We start from the raw sequence: 20622 nt of genomic DNA on the forward strand, positions 1-20622 counted from the left end.
CCTCTTGGTCACTGTGACTTCCTTGGCCAGCCTCTCAGTTGAACCTTTAAAAAAAAAAAAAAAAAAAAAAAAAAAAAAAAAAAAGTCTGTATAATATTGTAACCCAGTGTTGTGAGGAATAAGTGAGACAAAATACTTAGTCCTCAGCACAGAACCACAAAGGGGGCTTTATCCAGGCCAGGACACAGACAGAGAGATGGGTAGTTAGTATTTACTGACCACTTCATGTGCCAGGAACTCTCCTAAATGCATTTAATCCTTACCAGGGCACTACGAAGCCAAACTGCCTAGGCCCATTTTATGGATGAGGAAACGGAGTCACGGAAGGTTCAAGGATTTGCCCAAGGTCATAACCCTAGTAAGGGGCAAAGGCAGGATTCAACTCAGGCAGCCTGTCTCTGAAGCCCATTCCATACCGCCTCCCTCAGGAATGATGATAAGATTTAATGATCATAACCTGCTTGGACACAGGGTTGTGTAGTTGACGAAGCACTTTCTCACCAACTCTTTCATGTGGTTCTCACCCCAGCAGCCCAGAGAGGGAGACAATATAATCCCATTTATAGTGGGGAGGGGGAAACCGAGGCTGTCAAAGGGGGAACTGACTGGCCTTGCCAAAGTCACACGGCAAGGTCAGTAGTAGGAGTAGGGGTACAATTTGGGACTTTCTGACTCCAAATTTAGGGGACCCCTAGCTTCACTCAACTCCCAAGCCCCCTCCACAGCAAGCCTCTGGCTGGAGGCCCTGAAGCTGTCTCCCAGGTCCGCGGCTCTGGCTGGCCTTCCACAGTTGAGCTGAAGGGTCGGTCCCAAGGCTACATCCCGCCCCCTCCACTCTGCTCCTATCGCTCAGGAGGGGCAGGAACTCGGGGCTGGTGGAGTTTCCGACCAGGCAGGAAAAAGAACAAAGGGAAACTTTCGGGGGGGAGGAGAGGGGGGAGCAGTAGTTACGAGGGCAGCAGAAGGGACGCTTCACCATGGACTATGAAGTCAAGAAAGGGAAAAAGGTAGGTGGGAGGCTGGGAGGGGCGCAGGATGAGAAATGTCCCTGGAGCTGGGGCAGTGGGAGGCCAGGGTGGGGCTGAGGGGCAGTGAGGGGCAGAAGCAGGGCCTCCCTTCTCATCTGGAAGGACTTTTCTCCTCACCCCTGAGCAGTCAGACATTTGGGTTCCAATCTCCCTAGCCTGCTCTCCCTGTTCTCGGTGGCCTCTGCAGTCCCTGGAATATGGACAGACAGACACCGTCCAGGGAAACCCAGACAGACAGATTCCAACCTCTTTCCCTGGTATCCTGGGGGAATCCCTACTGTAGCTTCTCAGGCCAAGGACCATGCATAGGCCCTTCCCCTGCTCCCTGCCTCCCAGGACAGAAGGCACTCTGCAGAGCAGTTCTGCGCTCTGGGCTTCCAACCTGGCTTGAGACACCTACCTGCTCCCCTGCTGGGCTCCACTCTACTGCCCTCCCCCCACGTGTTCACACAGGGCCCCCTGCTAAGGCTGATGTTCCCAAAGGCTACCCGCCGCGCAGGAACAGCCGTCCGGAGCAGCGTGAGCCGCCGGCCCCTGCACTCCATGCCCCTGTACCCCCCCGACTACCTCATCGACCCCCAGATCCTGCTCTGTGACTACCTGGAGAAAGAGGTCAAGGTGGGTGCGGAGTGAGGAGGAAGGGTGGGCCGTGCCCGGGGTGAGGGGTGTAGGGGGGTAGAAAGCGTTCCTCCGCCCTCTCGGGGTCTGGCTGGTCTGAATATGACACTGATAAACACAGAGTCCCAGGAGAAAAGCACCCGCGTTCTGTTCAAGTGCTGCACGTCCACAGGAGAATGAAGACCCCCGAGGAGTGCCCAGAGCAGGGAGCTTTTGTGCCTCTTGGACAAAGAAGCAGTAACTGTGTGAAGACTTGACAAGGCCGAGGAGGGTTTCGGCTAGGGCTAGGGACGGGGAAGAAGTGACAGGGTTTGTTTGTACAGCCTGCTCGGGCCCACGTCCCGTCTCTGGCAAGAAGGATGCCTGCCTTCCTCCTGTGCAGAGAGGAACCTTTCACACAGGTTTGTCTCCTGCTTTCAGGGAAGGGGAGGTCAGGTGTTTTCTCAAACTCCTTTGGCTTAAGATATTTCTTTTTAAAATATATTTTTATTGATTTCAGAGAGAGAGAGAGAGAGAGAGAGAGAGAGAGAGAGAGAGAGAGAGAGAGAGAGAGAGAACACCAATGATGAGAGATGCCTCCTGCATGCCCCACTCTGGAGATCAAGTCCAAACCTGGGCATGTGCCCTGACCAGGAATCAAACTGAGACCTCCAGGTTCATAGGTCAAAGCTCAACCACTGAGCCACGCCAGCAGGACAAGATATTCTTAATAAGGTGCCCTATTTGGGGGTACCATGTCCTGGACCCATCAAGAGAGACCTTACCTACCTCTCCCCACACCTACCCCTCAACAGCCCTGTCTCACACAAAGGAGACTCAGAGAAAGGATCCGGGGGGCCTTGCCCCTGCCTCATACTGTGGACCCTCAGCAAGCGACCTCCATGTGCTCGGTCTCAGTGCTTCCATCTCAACATGAGGCTCAGAACCTGCCCACCGGGGAGAGCGATGGGAGAGGGTTCTGTGTACTCAGAAGCAGCACCTTCCACTGAGATCTCACTGTAGGGGCGTTGTTGCTATTCAGTGTCCAAGTCCAAGGAATCCAGTTCAGCGAACCACAGGGGACTGAGACCACGCAAAGGCTTGCCTTCTATCTCAGGAACACCATGAAGGAGCAGCGAAGAATCCTCATTACCCAAGGAAGATTGATATGGGGTTAAGAGTGTCAGATTTAGCAAAAACAGTTAAATTTGAATTTCCGGTAAACAAGTAATACTCTTAAAATATACATTTTTTAAAAATTGATTTCAGAGAGGAAGGGAAAGGGAGAGAAGATAGAAACATCAATGATGAGAGAGAATCATTGATTGGCTGCCTCCTGCACATTCGATACTGGGGATTGAGCCCACAACCTGGGCATGTGCCCTTGACTGAATCGAACCTGGGACCCTTTAGTCTGTAGGCTGATGCTTTATTCACTGAGCCAAACTGGTTAGGGTAGTAATACGTTTTTAGCAATAATGTATGTCCCAAATACTGCATGGGACTAAAAAATACTAAAGCAACAACAACAAACATTTATTGTTTATGTGAAATTTTAATTTAACTGGAATCTTGTATTTTATCTGGCAATCCCATATGGAGGAAAAAGCTAACAAATAAATCCACTTAAAATTTGGGAACTGAAATAAAAAGAAAATTCAGAATAAGAAGAAAAGGTTTGATTACTTAATCCACCTAGAAGAATAAAACTAAAAGTAATAAAAGACTTCCTTCTTATATTGATGGAATAACATATAAGTAAACTGATAGCATTAAGTTATAACTAAGAATGAATGAAGAATCAATTTATTGATTTGGGCCATCATTTTTCTCACAAAATGATGTCTGAGTTGGACACAACATTCCTTCCTTCCTATTTGATTTCTGCAACAAGATCACATAGAGGGTGGGTGACTTGCACAGTCAGTTGATCCTGGTGTTTGGGGTGGACAAATCTACTCAGGTCAGTTCTTTCAAGCTTTTTAAAAAATATATATTTTTATTGATTTTTTTTACAGAGGGGAAGGGAGAAAGATAGAGAGTTATAAAAATTGATGAGAGAGAATCATCGATCAGCTGCCTCCCACACACACACACACACACACACACACACACACTGGGTATGTTCCTGCAACGAAGGTACATGCCCTTGCCCGGAATCGAACCTGGGACCCTTGAGTCCACAGGCCGACGCTCTATCCACTGAGCCAAACCGGTTAGGGCTATTATAGTGACTTTTGATTCCATCGCAACTAAATAACTGTGTTCAGGCAATATAAGCTAGCAGTGATAGGGTGAGCTGAGGTGGGTGGAGTCCAGTTTTGTCCTTTCTGGTGATATAAATTGGACATGTTTTTTACCTTTGCTGTGCCTTAGTTTTCTCGTGCTTAAAGTGAGGACGAGTCCTGGCCAGTGTGGCTCTCAGTTGGTTGAACATTGTCCAGTGCATTGAAAGGTCTCCAATTTGATTCCCAGTCAGGGCACATGCTTCTCTCTTTCTCTTTCTCTCTCTCTCTCTCTCTCTCTCTCTCTCTCTCTCTCTCTCTCTCCCCCCCCCTCCCTCTCAAAACAAACAAACAAACTAATAAAACAGATTTAAATAAATAAATGAGGATGCATGTGCACAAAACTCTCAGGACTGTGCTGTGTCTGGCTCAATAACAGTTACCATCAGGTTCTTATTATTAATTCAGATATTTCTGTCTGTCTATCTTCACTGTATCAGTGAGGAGGTCAGGGTCCTCCAAGGCTTCAGTGTGTCTCTTTCTGCCCTTCTCCCACCAATCCCCGCTCCCATCCCTTTTTGCTATCCAGTTCCTGGGCCACCTCACCTGGGTCACCTCCTCACTGAATCCCTCCAGCCGAGATGAGCTCCTGCAGCTGCTGGACACCGCCAGGGTAAGGCTCTGGAGAGGGGAGAGGCAAGGTCTGTCCCCTTCTCCGTCTCCCACCCAAGGCCCCGGGGGACTCAGGAGATCCGACCCACCACACAGCAGCTGAAGGAGCTGCCGCTGAAAACCACGGCGGAGCAGGACAGCATCCTGAGCCTGTCGGCCCGCTGCCTGCTGCTCACCTGGCGCGACAACGAGGAGCTCATCCTGCGAATCCCCACGCACGAGATCGCCGCCGCCTCCTACCTACAGGACGACGCCCTGCACTTGCTGGTGCTTAAGACAGGTACAGCGGGTGGGCCTGCCCCGGTGGGGCCTAAGGGAGGGCCAGGAGGCCAAGGGATAGAAAAGCCTCAACTGCTTGTTTTGGGAATGAGTGTGACCCGGGGCGTGAGCAGGCCTGAGGCTGTGTGACCGGGTGATGGCAAAGGCCTGACCACCCTATCCAGAGAGTAGGGTCCGGTTCTGGCCCTATGCCGTAAGACCGAGCCCAAGGCTGAGGCCAAAGAGTGGGCGGCCTGACCCACAATATGGTGGTGAAGGCAGGAGAAGCCGGAATCCTGAGGCCCCGGAAGAGCATGAAGTTGAAGGGCCGGTGAAGGGGGGCGTGGCCGCAGCGCTCCGAGGATAGGATAGGGCGGGACTTCGATGAGGAGCGGGGTCTGATCGAGGGGAGGAGTCTGATCGAGGGGAGGAGTCTGATCCAGAGGAGGAGTCTGATCGTGGGGAGGAGTCTGATCATGGGGAGGGGTTTAATTGAGGGGAGGAGTCTGATCGTGGGGAGGAGTCTGGCTGAGGGGAGGAGTCTGGCTGAGGGGAGGAGTCTGATCGAGGGGAGGAGTCTGGTCGAGGGGCCTGGCCAAACGCAGGGGGCGGAGCTCAAAGCTAAGGTAGCCAGTGGGAGATGTCAGACCTTGCAAATTAAGGCGGAGCCTGAGGCCGGGGGCGGGGTGAAGGGAAGACTGAATCCTAGGGGGCCCTGAAACCAGGGACAAGGTCCGAGTTAAGGGTACAGAGAAGGGACAGTCTGACCACCCCTAGGACCTTGGGCAAAGAGAGGAGCACTGGGGTGGGGTGAGGCGGGGCGGGTGGGAACGGCCTGCGGAGGCTGAGGCGGGGGATGGTGCCCCATAGTGAGCACCCGAGGGAGAGGGGGTCTGGCCTCAGGACCTTTCCGCTGAGGGCGGGCCTGAAGCCAGGGGCGGGGCCCGGTGCGGGGGACACCTGCGAGGCGCCCTCAGGCCCCCAGACGGCCTCCGGGGGGCGCTCTCAGCCCAGTCTCTCATGGCTGAAGTCCGCCCGCCTCTCCCAGGTCTGGGCGTGGACCCGGTGCCAGCCGGCGTGGACGCCAGCCCCGGGGGAGCCGGGCGCGACCCGGGCCCGCCGGGCGCCGCCCCCGAGAAGCGGCGGGTGGGCACCACGGAGCGGCGCCACACCATCTGCAGCCTGGACTGGCGGGTGGCGTGGGGCGGCGCGGCGGGCGCCGAAGCCCGGGCGGGCGGCGGCGGCAGCCTGGAGCGCCAGCGCGCCGGGCCGCGGGCGTCGGGCAGCTGGGAGCGGCGGCAGACCTTCAGCGGCGGCGCGGAGCGGCGGCCCGGCGGCGGCGGCGGCGGCCCCGGCAAGCCCGGCGGCAGCTGGGAGCGGCGGCAGGCGGGCGGCGGCGGCAGCTGGGAGCGGCGCCACCCGGGCTCCAACCCCCTGGACCCGGCCCCCAGCCCCGACGCCTACTGCAACCTCGTCATCCTGGCCGTGCCCAACAAGGTGAGCCCGGGGCACCCCGCGCCGCTGCCCCTGCCTCCCTGGCGCGTCGGGGCTGGGCTGGTGCCGCTTTCCCCCCTCCCCTCTATCCTGCCCCACCCACGAGGGTCCTGGGTACCTTCTCCCTCCTTCTGACTTCAGTTACTACCTGTGAGCCCGTGACACCAAACGGCTTCTAAACTCTAGCCCCGGACCCTTCCAGGACATTTCCCCCAGCTGTCCCAATAGGATGCAACTCAAAATAGACTTGACTTAATCCCTCCTCCAACCCTGCTCTTTCTCCAAGATCGTCAGTGTGCGAACTACATACCATAGTAACAACCATGAGGACTCGAATCCCCAGCATGAATCCAGTGTAAGGTGACTAGCCGTCCCACTTTTTGGCGGGACAGTCCCGATTTCTAACAAGTTCCAAAAAATCGGGACTTTTTTTAAAACACCGCGGGACAAATTGTTAAAAATCGGGACGTCTGGTCACCTTAATCCAGTGCCACCCAGTGCCAGACACAGAATCAGCATTAACTTATTTCATCCTAACAGTACCCGGTAGAGGGAAATACCTCAGTCATATCCATTCCATAGAGAAGGAAACCGTGACCCAGGACTAAGTAACTTGGGCAAGGCCACACAGGAATCAGGCGGTGATGTCAGCCTTGGTACCCAGGAAGCTCAGGGCCTGTTCTCACCGGGACTATGTTGTCACCCAAAGCCTTCTTGCCATTCTTTCCTTGCCTACCCTGCCCCACCCATTCTCCACAATCCCCCTTGCTTTCAGTCATTTGACCATATTTATTGAGTGCCAGCTTGTGCTGGGTATTGGGAGAGGTGCTGTGGGTACAGAGATAAAGGAGACATACTTGGTGACCTCCCTGAGGGAGCTAACAGTCTAGCAGACACCGTCAAGCCCTGTGGCTTCTAAGCTTTTCCTCTGGCCCAGGGTCCCCTGCTGAACAAAGCAGACACGTTGCCTGTCCAAAAGGAGGGATGGATAATAATCAGAAAACTTTCGCTCTTCCTTGAAACACTTTCTCACTTGCTTCCAGCTCTCCCCATTCTCCTGGTTCCCTCCAACCCCCCATGTCCCTGGCTGCTCCTTCTCTATTGCTGCTTCCCCCTCTTCTCTTCAGCTTCTTAAGGCTGGAGTGCTCCAGGCTTAGTCCTTGATCCTCCTCTCCCTTTTACCCATTTCCAGATGGTCTCTTCCAGTCTTGGGGCATTTAAAACCCTGAGATGTCCCCCAAAGTTTCTCTCTCATCATCAAATCTGCAGACACGTTTTTCCACTCTGCCCCTGCATTCGAAGGTCTAAATGACATACAAGTTGAGCTCCCAGTCTTCTCCCCCAAACCTGCGCCTGCCTTGGTCTCCCCATCTTGATTGATGGCAGCTCTGTCCTTCTGTTGCTTTTACCAAAACCTTGCAGTGATCCTTGGCTCCCCATTCTCTTCCACACAAACCATATCCACTCTCTCAACAAATCCTCTTGCCCTATTTTTAAAAATATAACCAAAACCCATCCATTTCCCCACTCTCCACAGTCCCTGCCCAGGTTCATGCATCTGTAGTCTGAATCATGCAGTCCCCCTCACTGGTCTGGCCCTTACTTACAATCTCTTCCCCCACGGATCAGAGCAGTCCTGTCAACCATTAAGTCACATTATGTCACTGCTCAAAATCTTTCAGTGACTCTCCATTTCACGCAGAATAAAAGCGAATGTCCCTACAATTGCGTATAAAGCCATCTGCCTTATATTAGTAGCCCCAGCCACCATCCCCATTACCTCTCTGGCCTCATCTTCTTCTACTCTCTCTCCCCCCTCTTCACTCCACTCTGTACAGACTGGCCTCCTTGTAGAGTGCAAGAGACCTGGGGGTCCTGGGTGGTTCACCGTGGTGTTTGCAGCTCCTAGAACAGTGTTTGGAGCATAGTGGTTACTCAATAAATATCGAATGACAGGATCAATTAAGTCACATTATATTATTATACCTTGTGAGAGGGACCAATAAGAAAATAAGCAGGTTGCAGTGATAATTAGGTAGGAAAATCTATTTCCAAATCCATAGGGAAAATGAGTTTGTGCCCTATGTGTCCCCGTGGACTGTGAGGGCTTTAGCATACAGACCTCATCTCATTCACTCTGAGACCAGAGCCTGGCCCAGTACCTGCCACACAATAGAACTAAGTGAGAATTTATGGACCAAATAAATAAATGAAAAGTTGTTTTCTAGGAGTTTCTTAGCCTCTGGCCTCCTGTCTGAAACATTGTGGTCCCAAGGAGGGTAAAGGACTTAGAGTAAAAACACCTGGTGTGGCTGGTGTGGCTCAGTGATAAACCAGGAAGTCATGGTTCGATTCCTGGTCAGAGCGCATGCACAGGTTGCAGGCTTAACCCCCAGGGGGGATGGTACAGAGACAGTCAATCAATGCCTCTCATCATTAATGTTTCTATCTCCCTCTCCCTCTCTCTGAAATCAATAAAAACATTTTTAAAAAATCTGGGTGCTAATGTTAACCAATGTATGAGCCTGCTGTGAGCCCAGGCGAGCCATTTAAGCACTCCAAGCCTCAGATTCTTAACTATAAAATAAGGATCCTCTCTTCCCTGTCCATTTCGTAGGGTTATTGTAGGGCTCAATCTGGTTTAATAGTACATTGCCCATCCCAAAATGCCTATCCTGAGTCACATTTTTACACCTGAGCTTTTTTTTTTTTTTTGAGAGAGAGAGATACAAAATAGAAAATGCCTTCATGGAGTTAATCTCTTCATCATTTCTGTGTCTTTTGCTTGAAGGCATAACAAGATCAATTAAAGAATCAAATTCTGCCCTAGCTGGTTTGGCTCCGCGGATAAAGTGTCGGCCTGTGGACTAAAGGGTCCTGGGTTTGATTATAGTAAAGGAGCATGCCAGGGTTGTGGGACTTGATTCCCAGTAGGGAGCATGCAAGAAGCAGCCAATCAAAGATTCCCTCTCATCATTGATGTTTTTGTCTCTCTCTCCCTCTCTCACTCTGAAATCAATAAAAAAAATTTTTTTTTAAAAGAAGCAAATTCTTCTTTATATTTTTAATCTCCAAAGAATTTCACCCAAGGACTTAAGTTCACTCCTTCTACCAGAGTCTGAACTTTATGTATTCATCCTGCTTCCATTTTTGCCCTGAATTCAAGGAAGCTCATATCTAACTAAGTAGTAACTATGTCGAACCTAACACTTTTATCCACTTCATTCTTGCTCCTCCTACTAAGTATTGGGAGACCTGGCTCCAGTCCTGGCCAATCACTTTACTTCTCTGGGTTTCACCTTCCTACCTGTAAACTAAAACAAATTGGGGCTTATTTAATTTTCAAAATATATATATATATTTTTTATTTCAGAGAGGAGAGGGAGAGAGAGACAGAAACATCAATGATGAGAATCATTGATTGCTGCCTCCTGCATATCCCACACTGGGGATTGAGCCTGCAACTCAGGTATGTGCCCTTGAATGGAATCGAACTGGGACCCGTTAGTCCACATGCTGATGCTCTATCCACTGAGCCAAACTGGCTAGGGTGAGGTCTTTCTTTTAGATAAGCTTCAGGAGGGCTAATGGCTCCCCCAGAAATTAGGTTGCATGTGTGCATTTTTCAGGGAAGAAGGGTTAGAATCATCATTGGATTCTATTATATAAAGGCGTCCAAAACCCAAAGATGGGACATATCCTCAAAGCCCTTTTGTTAAAAGGTATGTGTGTCTCTGAGAGCCTCCTCACACTGTGCCTCCTCCTCCCCCGGCCAGGATGCTGCCGAGGAGTCCTGCGCCCTCATCTGTCAGGTCTTCCAGATCATCTATGGGGACCAGAGCATCGAGTGCGTGGACCGGGCTGGCTACCACTACACATCCACGCCCGAAAGGCCGTGGCTCTGCAGCCGCAGTGAGTAGTCGAACCCCTGGCCTCCTCTCTTATGAAACATCTGAAAGGTCAGGGGAGGGAGGCTGCCCCAAGACTTAGGGCCAGTGGAAGCCTTTAGTGTACCCCAATATGTGGTTTTGTTTTGTTTTAATGTCCATTTTCATGATCTCAAACCTAGCTGCTTCCTAGATGTTCTGGTTGTCAGATTCAGAACAGCTGAACTTCCCTCTCCCTTTTGTTTTTGTGTTCCTTCTTTTGCAGAAACTTAAGATAGTGCATTGTCTGTTTATGAAGCTGGCTAGCCCCACTAGGACAGTAGGTCAAAGCTAAAATTTCAAGACTGGTCCTTGAATGCACTCAAGGGCTGGAATGAGAATGAGGCCCATAGAATATTCACTGAGCACCAGCCATGTGCCAAGCAACCTTGTCCGTCCTGTTTGCCACTAGATTCTGTGCGCTTCGCACAGGACCATGGACATCACAGATGCTCAATTTTATTTTTTGAATGAATGAAAGAACTCTCTATGAGGCCTTATGATTCCAGTTTTACAGATGAGGACATTAAGGTTCAGAATAGTCAATAAAGTAATCAAGTATACACAGCTACTAAGTATCAAAGTTAGGATTCAAACCCAGGTATGTGTGATTCTAAAGCTTCTATCTGCACCAGCTTCGCTCCCCTTGCTGCCTTCAAGACCACTAGGTGAATTTCCTCAGGCCCAGCCCCCTCCACATGATCCCTGTTTGCATAGTTCCAGCCACAGGGAGATGGCTCTTTACTTCTGGAGGCACTCCCATCTGTAGAAACTGGCTTGAGGAAGCTGGGATCATTCATTAACGGTCGCAGATATGACAGGCAAATAAATGAGGTAAGGCAATAAATATTTCAAGCAATTCATTCGACCAATATTTGTTGAGCACCTACTATGTGCTGGGCTCTGCAAATCGCCAGGATATATTGCTGAGCAAAACCAGATGTGGCCCTCCCTTATGAGGCTTGCATTGCCGAGGTAATGTGACAGTAAGTAGTTAAAGAGCTACAAAAACACAGTGTAACCACATGCTGCACTGTGAGAACATGTAATGAGGAAGCAGCCTGCCTGGGGCGTCAGGGAGGTCCTGAGGAAGTGGCACTGAGTGAGCCAAGGTCTGAAGGTGAGGCCAGTCCCTGGCTTCGATGACATAACAGGGCCAGGCACAGAGCCAGTTCTCTGTAAGCAGTGCTTCTTTACTCTCAAGACTGAGTTCCTTCCCCAAAAAAGTTCTTTCTTGTGCCAACTCCAACACATCCAGTTTACATAATGCTCCCTCACCTGTTCCCGCATCTGTTATACCCAAGACCCTCTGAGGTAGATAGGAACGTGATGTCCCCATGTTGAGGAAGTTGAGGGCCAGTTGACAGGAGGTGAGTTGCCCAAGATCATCTGTGCGTCAGGGGGTGAGGTGTGTGTGTGTGTGTGTGTGTGTGTGTGTGTGTGTGTGTGTAGGGGGGCCAGGAACCATGGTTAGAAGCTTCCAGTAGCTGCCCATTTCCAAGCAAAGCTAACATCCTTACAATTGCTTACAAAGCCAACTGTTCCAGCCACCATCCCAACCCCAGAGAGGGGCTGAGGTGGAGGCCTCAGAAGCTGGGGATGCTGATTCCTGACAGCCCCTCTGTCTGTATCCCAGGTGACAGCTGCCGAACCGATGGGACTTACGCCTATGATGCCGACTTCAGCTGCTGCAGCTCTTTGTGGGTACCACCCTTGCTGGGGACCCTACTCTCCACCCTCCACCCCCCCACACACACCTGTTCATAAACAGGGTTGTGCTTCTAGGCATTCTTGAGCCCCCTATGGATAAGACAGGTGGGAGAAAGTGACCCAACTTTGATTTGTGCCGAGGCAGTGGGCATTGAGGGTGAGAGGTAAACTGAACGCTGATGAGCTCAGAGGATCCATACCCCTGAGAGACCTAGGTGTGACCAGAGCCCAGAAGTGGGCCCACGTGGGCCTGTGGTCCTCTCCCAGTCATCCAGACTGAGTGGCCTGAGAGGTCCAAAATCACAGCTGACGCCAAAAAGTCGTTTTGGGTTATTTTAGTTGAAATAGAAAAAAAGGAAGAGCTTAAACAAGATGGGGCATTCTCCCGTCTTTTACATAAAAGATTAGACCAGTTTTTCATGTATGGTCTTGTGGTTGTTAGGGGCCCAGGCTTCTCTTTTCCTCCCTCCTCAGCACTTACTTCCATCCTGAAGGCCACCTCATGTCCCAGAGATGGTCAGAGCTCCAGCCATCGGGGCAGCACGCCAGGGGCCTCTTTAAAGAGCGTTGCTGGATTTCCCACTGGCATTGTTTGCTTACATCTCATTGGCCAGATTTGGTCACATGGCTACAAGTAGGAAGACTGGAAAATGTAGGATTAAAAAAAAAACAACACACACACCTCACCACCATGTTATAGAAATGTGAAGACCAGGAGGCAGGCTGGCTTTTTTTTTTTTTTTTTTTTTTTTTTTTTAATTATATATTTTTTTATTGATTTTTTACAGAGAGGAAGGGAGAGAGAGAGAGAGAGCTAGAAACGTCGATGAGAGAGAAACATCGACCAGCTGCCCCTTGCACACCCCCTACCGGGGATGTGCCCGCAACCAGTGTACATGCCTTTGACCGGAATCGAACCTGGGACCTTTCAGTTCGCAGACCAACGCTCTACCACTGAGCCAAACTGGGTTCAGCCAGGCTGGCTTTTTATTAAGCAATATTTATTGAGCACCTACCCAGGCACTGGGCTGTGTGCTAGGAATACAGTGGGGAGCAAGACAAGGACAAGACCCATGGCTAACACACAGTAGGTACACAACAAGTGAAGAAACACAAGTTCCCTGCTCTTGCATGGTTTACAGCGTAGCACAGGAGACAATGAAGTCATTATTTAATAGTGATGAGCATTAATGAGAATAAGCACTAAAGAGAAGTTCAGAATGCCGAGAGAGGCTGTGCGATCAGGAGGACCTCTCGGAGGCGATGGCACTTGACCTGAGAGACCCGGAGAAGGAGCATTCTGGGAGAGGGCACAGCAAGTGCAAGGATTCTGAAGCGGGATAGAGCTGGGTGTGTCTGAGGATCAGCCAGGAGGCCAAAGTGGCTGTGGCAGTGACTGTGGTGGGAGAGAATGTTCGGTGAGATCTGGGAAGCCCTTGCCTGTCATGAGTAGACTTTGTGACCTCATTGGACAGAGAGTCTGACCCAGTCTGGGGGGATCAGGGAAAGTTTTCCTGAAAAGATGACATTTAAAATCTAGGTACTCTCCCTCCCTGGAGCAGGCCCATGTGTCTCCTAAACTCTAAGGGACCCCAGGAGGCTTGCAACCAGGGAGCAATGGGCAGGGGCAACTTGTCCCAGGTTAACCCCCCGAGCCTGTCTCCAAGGCCTCTTTTCTCGTGACTCCAGTGAGTGGACAGCAGCCCCACCGTGGCTCACTTTTTTCTCATAAGATTTCTAGAGAGCCAAAGCAGCCCCTCCTAGTCTCTCTCCTGTTGCTTCTACCCTAGGCCCTTTCTTGTTTCACTGCCCCCAGCGTTAATAAATGTACTCTCACCCTAATCGGTTTAGCTCAGTGGATAGAGCATCGGCCTGCGGACTCAAGGGTCCCAGATTCGATTCTGATCAAGGGCATGTACCTTGGTTGTGGGCATATACCCATTAGGGAGTGTGCAGGAGGCAGCTGATCGATGTTTCTCTCTCATCAATGTTTCTAACTCTCTCTCCCTCTCCCTTCCTCTCTGTAAAAAAAAAAATCAATAAAATATATATTTTCAAATAGAAATTAAAAATAAATAATTAAATAATTAAATTTACTCTAAAAAGAAAACACACACATAAAATAAAATCCAATGATGAATAAGAATTAGCTGAGCAAAAGATAGGGGGAGAGAGCCGTTCCAGGATGATGGAACAGAATGTGCAAAGGCCCAGAGGTGAAGAGGCACTTACAGTATTAGAGGAAAAGAAGGCAGGGTGGCCTGAGCACAGACAGAAAGAGTGAGAAGAGGCTGGAGAGGCAGCCAGACAATGTGGAGCCAGGGAGTGTAAGGCCTTGGAAGAGAAGATGGGACCTAGGAGGAGGCCTCAGCCCAGAGCACGAGTAGCTATGCCTCCCACGTTCCACCCACGGCCGGGGAGGAGCTGGAGAGAGGTGAGTGAGGACCCCTTTCTGCTTATCCCTGCAGCAACGGCTCCCAGGACACATTTGAAGCGTGTTACAGCGGCACATCCACACCCTCTTTCCACGACTCCTGCTGCAGCGGCAGCGACCACAGCGCCGTGGGCCTGGAGCAGCTGCAGGATTACATGGTCACGGTGAGCTGGGCACCGGTGCAGGCAGCGCCAGCAAAGGCCTAGAGATGGGAGGAAACAGGTCATTTCAGGAACCGAAAGTAATATTGGACATCATGACTGAAGCATAAGGCCCAGAGTGGGACCTGAAGTGAGGAGAGTATACTGAGGCCAGCTTGTGGAAAGGCCTACACCAGGGGTCGTCAAACTCATTAGTCAACAGAGCCAAATATCAACAGTACAACGATTGAAATTTCTTTGGAGAAACAAATTTTTTTAAAACTGAAACTTCTTCTAACGCCACTTCTTTAAGGTAGACTCGCCCAGGGTGTGGTGTTTTGTGGAAGAGCCACACTGAAGGGGCCAAAGAGCTGCATGTGGCTTGCGAGCCACAGTTTGCCGACCAGGGGCCTAAACTAATGTCAGCAAGCATTTTCAGAGGAGGGCTGGGCCAAGGATGCCCTGCGAGAGGGCTCTGGGCCTTTCAGGCAGGGGCTGGGTCGGGTGCTTCCTGGGATTGATCTCCAACGGTGTCCCCGCAGTTGCGGAGTAAGCTGGGCCCCCTGGAGATCCAGCAGTTTGCGCTGCTGCTGCGGGAGTACCGGCTGGGGCTGCCCATCCAGGACTATTGCTCGGGCTTGCTGAAGCTCTACGGAGACCGGCGCAAGTTCTTCCTCCTCGGTGAGCCCCTCCCCCACCCCCCAAAGGTCAGCCCAGGCCCCTGCGCGGTCATGGCAGTCCTGGTCAGTCTCCAGGCAGGGAGTGTTTGTTCCTTATCTCTCAGCCTCTGATAAGGCCCAGAGAATGAGACCTGTGGAGCTTGTGAGAAGACCAAGGTGTAGAGAGGAGAAGGGACTTGCCTTCAGTCACAAAGTCAATAAGAACAAAGCGCTGGTATAACCATCCCATCTTCACGGCAAACCTGGGAGAGGAGCCTACCTTCCCATCCGACCCCAGGAGGAAGCTAAGGCTCAGAGAGGCCAAGGAGCTGGTTCAAGGTCACACAGCGAGTGAGGAAGGCTAGTGAAACAATCGTGGGAATGATAGTATTACTCAGTTAACATGCATTTGGCCATTACCATGTGCCAAGCATTCACCTCATTGAATGGCCTCAGCTCTGGGAAGTGGGGGCAATTATTTACCCCCGATTTTGCAGATGAGCAAACTGGGGCTCAGAGAAGCAAAGGGCAGAAGTCACAGAGTAGTTACTGAGGTGAAATGAGCGCCCTTTTATGGGGCACCCGGTGTGTGCTAAGTACTGTATTTAACCCTAACATGCCTACCAGGAGGAGATGGGTACTTACCTCCGTTTTCCCCGGGAGGAAAGTAAAGCTCAGAAGAGTTGTTCTTTTTTTTTCCTTTTTCTTTTTTTTTTTTTAATTTATTGATTTTAAACAGGGAGAGAGAGAAAGAGGGAGAAACATGGACTTCACAAATTCACTGGTTGACTCCTGCAGACGCCTTGATCAGGGATGGAACCTGCAACCCTGGCCTCTGGAAAACTCTCCAACCCACGGAGCCAGCAGCCAGGGCCCAGAGTAGTTACTTCATGAGGGTCACACAGCTCTGTAATGGGGATGTGACACTAACAAGCTAACCCTAATGCGCATGTGCCATGAACCCCGAGATCTGTCATTATTCTCTGGCTCAGCGTCAAGGCCGCACAGCAGCGCACAGTGCGTGAGTGGTGGGCGGGGATCTGAACCCTGATTTCCAACGGAGGCGATCCCCCTGTGGGAGGGGAAGGGGCCGGACCCCCGGGAGTCACCTGCCCCTCGGCCCGCAGGGATGCGGCCCTTCATCCAGGACCAGGACATCGGCTACTTCGAGGGCTTCCTGGAGGGCGTGGGCATCCGCGAGGGCGGCATCCTCACCGACAGCTTCGGCCGCATCAAGCGCAGCATGAGCTCCACGTCGGCGTCCGCGGTGCGCAGCTACGACGGCGCGGCCCAGCGGCCCGAGGAGCAGACCTTCCACCGGCTGCTGGCCGACATCACGCATGACATCGAGGCGCTGGCCCCCGACGAGGACAGCACGGACGAGGAGGCGCGGGGCTCCCCGGGCGGCAACGAGGCGTCGGAAGACAACTACCTGTAGCCGGAGGCTGCCGCCGGGGCGGAGGGCGGAGGGCGGAGCGCGTGGCCCTGCAGCCTGGCCTTGGACCCATCCTCTGGGCCCCTCCTCACCAGGCCACCACCCCCAATCCAGCCTGCATTCCCCGTCTCAGATCCTGCCCTTAGGGCTCCGGTTCCTACTGAAGTCCGAGGCAGGGGCTTGGGGCTCAGCTAGCCACTCTGCACGCCTTCCCGGGATGGGCAGCGGCCCCCTGGTCCCCTCCCCCTCCCAGGGTCCGCAGCAGGACACCCCCTCCTCCCTGGCTGCGCGGCTTTCTGAAGGCCCCGCGAGGGGTGATGAGTGGGCTCCACCTTCTGGCCGACTGAGAAAAGAATCCCCACAGCCCGCGAGACCGCAGTTCCTCCTCCTCCTCTACAGCCCGAGGAACCCAGGCTGAAAGAGGGAAAGGGACTTGAGGGAATCTCCTGATTCTCCTGCGATGTTATCTCAAACCGACCAGGCTTTTAAAGGCGTTTTAAGGCTCTAAATAGCAGGGACTCCCCCTACCCTCACCCCCACCTTCCCACCACCACTGAATCAGATCATCAGTGTGGAGTAGAGGTTTTTCTCTGCTGGGAGTTGACTCGGAGGAGGGTGATCTGGATCCCAGTCCTAAGGCTCCAAACAAGTTGCTTTTTCAGATCTTTGATTTGGAGCCGGACAGACTTAGGGCTGCCCTCTCCAACCTGCCTTTGGATCTCTTTGGCTACCCAAGACCCCTGAGAGGGGGTCTGGTTAGCGTCCTAGCCCCTGTGCCCCCATCTCCTCGCGTGTCAGATGACGGGGCCCCACCTCCCTCAGGGGGAGGTCACGGAGATTAACCAAGGTCAAGACCTTAGTGCTGAGTCTGCCACAGGATGAGTCCTCAGAAAACGCTGTTCCCTTCCGCATCTAACACGTCCTAACTCAGTTTACCTGTCTTGACCGCAGGTGCACTGGGATGGGAACTGAGGTGGGAGTGAGGTCTAAGAAGACCCTGAGGGAGCACCGTTTGGGAAGGGGAAATAGGACTTGCCCCTCACAGCTCCACCGCAGCCTGGCTTCATGCTGGAGCCAGAAAAGTACCCAAGACTCACAGAGCCATCCCAGGGGTCTTGGGCAGCCAAAGGAATCTAAAGGAAGGGTAGAGAGGGCAGCATTAGTACAGCGTGTGGCCCAGTCCAAGGACAGGCTTGGAGGCTAAAAGAAGTAAGTCCTGAAAGGAAACCAGACACTGACCTAGAACTGTGGTCAGCAAACTACGGTTCTCAAGACACATGCGGCTCTTTGGCCCCTTGAGTGTGACTCTTCCACAAAATACCACGGCCTGGGCAAGTCTATTTTGAAGAAGTGGTGTTAGAAGAAGTTTAAGTTTAAAAAATTTGACTCTCAAAAGAAATCTCAATCGTTGTACTGTTGGTATTTGGCTCTGTTGACAAATGAGTTTGCCGAGCACTGGCCTAGAAGAACTAGTAAGTTTATTTATAATAACATTACAGAGCCCTTCATGGCAAGACACATGGTTCTTACTAGGAGGTAGGTGTTATCACCCGTTTTAAAAATTGACTGAGAGAGAGAAAGAAACTGATTTTTGTTGTTCCACTTACGTATGCATTCATTGGTTGATTCTTATATGTGCCCTGACTGGGGATCAAACCCACAACCTTAGCATATTGAATGATGCTCTAACCAACAGAGGTACCCAGCCAGGGCTACTATTACCCATTTTTAAATAATAACATTATTGTTAGGGCTTCAGGTCCAGAGAGTTCCATGATTCATACTCAATTTGTAGCAAGTGACCATCTCAGCAAAATTGGTCTGTGCAAGACACTTCTGCTATTTTGTTCTGTTTTATTTTCCTCTTATACCTACACATTCCCATACTCCTCCTCCCCAACATGGGCACCCACTCCTATGTGTTGATATATGTCTTTGGACATAAAATATACAATGCTTTGTGTATGTGTGTGTGTTTACACTTCATAAATAGTATTGGGTAAGGATCTCATTTTGTTGCTTTTTCTTTTCTTTTTTTTTTCTTCTTTTTTTTTAAAAAATATATTTTATTGATTTTTTACAGAAAGGAGGAGAGAGGGATAGAGAGCCAGAAACGTCGATGAGAGAGAAACATCGACCAGCTGCCTCTTGCATACCCCCTACCAGGGATGTGCCCACAACCAATGTACATACCCTTGACCGGAATCGAACCTGGGACCCTTCAGTCCGCAGACCGACACTCTACCACTGAGCCAAGCTGGTTTCTGCTTGTTGCTTCTTTTTCACTTCATAACATGTTTTCAAGATCTACCCATCTAGCTTGTTGCAAAATATTCCAAGCTGAGCATCCGCTGTTTTATGTATCCTTTCCCCCAGTGATGGACACTCAAGGCTGTTTCCAACTCCCTCTTACCACAAACAACACTGCGATTGGCATCTCTGTGTATGTCTCTTATGGAGCTGCATGAAATTTTCTTTGGGCTCTATACTCAAGAGTAGAATTACTAGATCACAGGTCAGATAGGGTTTTAAGTGTCACTAAATTCTGCTAAAGTGACTCCACTAGCAACCTGAGAAGGATGCTCTCTCCCCACGCTTTCATCAGCTTTTACATGATGGGACTTTATAATTTAGCCTAGAGATTGGGAGATAAGGTGGCATCTCATTGTTTTAACTTGTGTTTCTCTATTAATCCTGAAGTTCAGAACCTCCTCCTATTCTTGTCAGGCATTTGGGCTTCCCATGCAGTGAATTGCCTGTTCAGATCTTTTGCCCATTATTTATTGGGTCTCTTGCCTTTTTCTTGTTGATTTGCAGGGGTAACTTATACATTTTAGATATTAACCTCTTGTTGGCTGTTGATGTTCTAGATACCTTCTCCCATATGCTGCCCATACGTCATCTATGGCAGTGGCTCTCAGCGTTAGCATGGGTTAGAATCTCCTGGAAGGTTTGCTAACACAGATTGAAAACTCCACCCCGAGGTTCTGGCTCAATAGAGCAAGCACGGGTCCCAAGAATTTGCATTTTTTTAAAAAATATATATTTTATTGATTTTTGTACAGAGAGGAAGGGAGAGAGATAGAGAGTTAGAAACATCGATGAGAGAGAGTCATCGATCAGCTGCCTCTTGCACACCCCCCACTGGGGATATGCCCGCAACCAAGGTACATGCCCTTGACCGGAATCGAACCCGGGACCTTCAGTCCCCAAGCCAACGCTCTATCCATTGAGCCAAACCGGTCTTGGCAGAATTTGCATTTTTAATAAGTATTTAGGTGATGGTGATGGTCCAGGGATCACACTTTGAGAACCACTGGTCTAGGGTGCTTTGCTTGGAGCAAATTTGTTCCATTGAACAAATCCGTAATTTTGATCTTTTCAAGTCTATATATCCTCGTTTTATGGATGAAGAAACTGGAACTCAAGGAATTGAAGCGAATGGCCCAAGGTCACACAGTGAGCTGGGATTTGGACCCACATCTGGCTAACCCCAGAGCCCATGCTCCTAGTTGCCCAGATATCCTGTCTACCAGACTTAGGGATGTAGTGGTCTCAGGCTGAAGCACTGGGACCTGAGACTACAAAAGGCCTTAGAGGGCTCCTAAGTGAGACAGCCTTAGAGGGAGGAGTCAGTTGGCTAGAAGTTGGGGCCAAAGACCTAGAAGACTCTCTTAAAGGCCTGTGGCTTTTGCAAGCTCCGAAATTGCCCAGTCCTAGCCAGGGCACAGTGTCGGGCTGCTGAGAGGCACTGGAACACTTCTTACCCCACAGCTCTGACAATGGAGCAATTTCCCTCCACCCCGAGGAAGTCCCCACCACCCCGGAACTGCCCTGTTACCAAAGCCACGTAACCTCTAGTTGCTGAAGTCCAAAGAGCTCTGACTGGGGTGGCACAGGCACTGAGCATGAGGACTCTGGCCACACTTCCTCCTATCATGTTCACAGACCCAGCCAGGATCACTTCCCACCATGGTCCAGTTCCTGGCACTGCAAGAGGGGAAACCCCCTGGGAGTAAACAGCTGATTCCCAAAGATTTATAG

At 51.0% G+C, this 20622-nt stretch overlaps 1 protein-coding gene across 3 annotated transcripts; it reads left to right on the forward strand.

The window, feature by feature from the left end:
• Positions 1 to 936: 936 nt before the first annotated feature.
• Positions 937 to 16581, forward strand: CCM2L (CCM2 like scaffold protein; the record flags this gene model as incomplete). 3 transcript variants are annotated; one of them, XM_084887712.1, is made up of 10 exons in its annotated part: positions 937 to 1007; positions 1482 to 1646; positions 4440 to 4523; positions 4619 to 4802; positions 5829 to 6277; positions 10051 to 10186; positions 11837 to 11900; positions 14379 to 14508; positions 15027 to 15165; positions 16271 to 16581. In XM_084887712.1, the coding sequence occupies exons 1-10, from the start codon at positions 978 to 980 to the stop codon at positions 16579 to 16581; spliced, it is 1692 nt and encodes a 563-aa protein (XP_084743838.1). In that variant the 5' UTR covers positions 937 to 977. The 3 variants fall into 3 exon arrangements, with proteins under 3 accessions (XP_084743838.1, XP_084743839.1, XP_084743840.1); XM_084887713.1 differs by having other exon boundaries at positions 4622 to 4802; XM_084887714.1 differs by having other exon boundaries at positions 960 to 1007; positions 1512 to 1646.
• Between the last annotated feature and the right edge of the window lie 4041 nt (positions 16582 to 20622).

The sequence above is a fragment of the Pipistrellus hanaki genome (assembly GCF_964339955.1).
Source record: "Pipistrellus hanaki genome assembly, chromosome: 6".
NCBI lineage: Eukaryota > Metazoa > Chordata > Mammalia > Chiroptera > Vespertilionidae > Pipistrellus > Pipistrellus hanaki.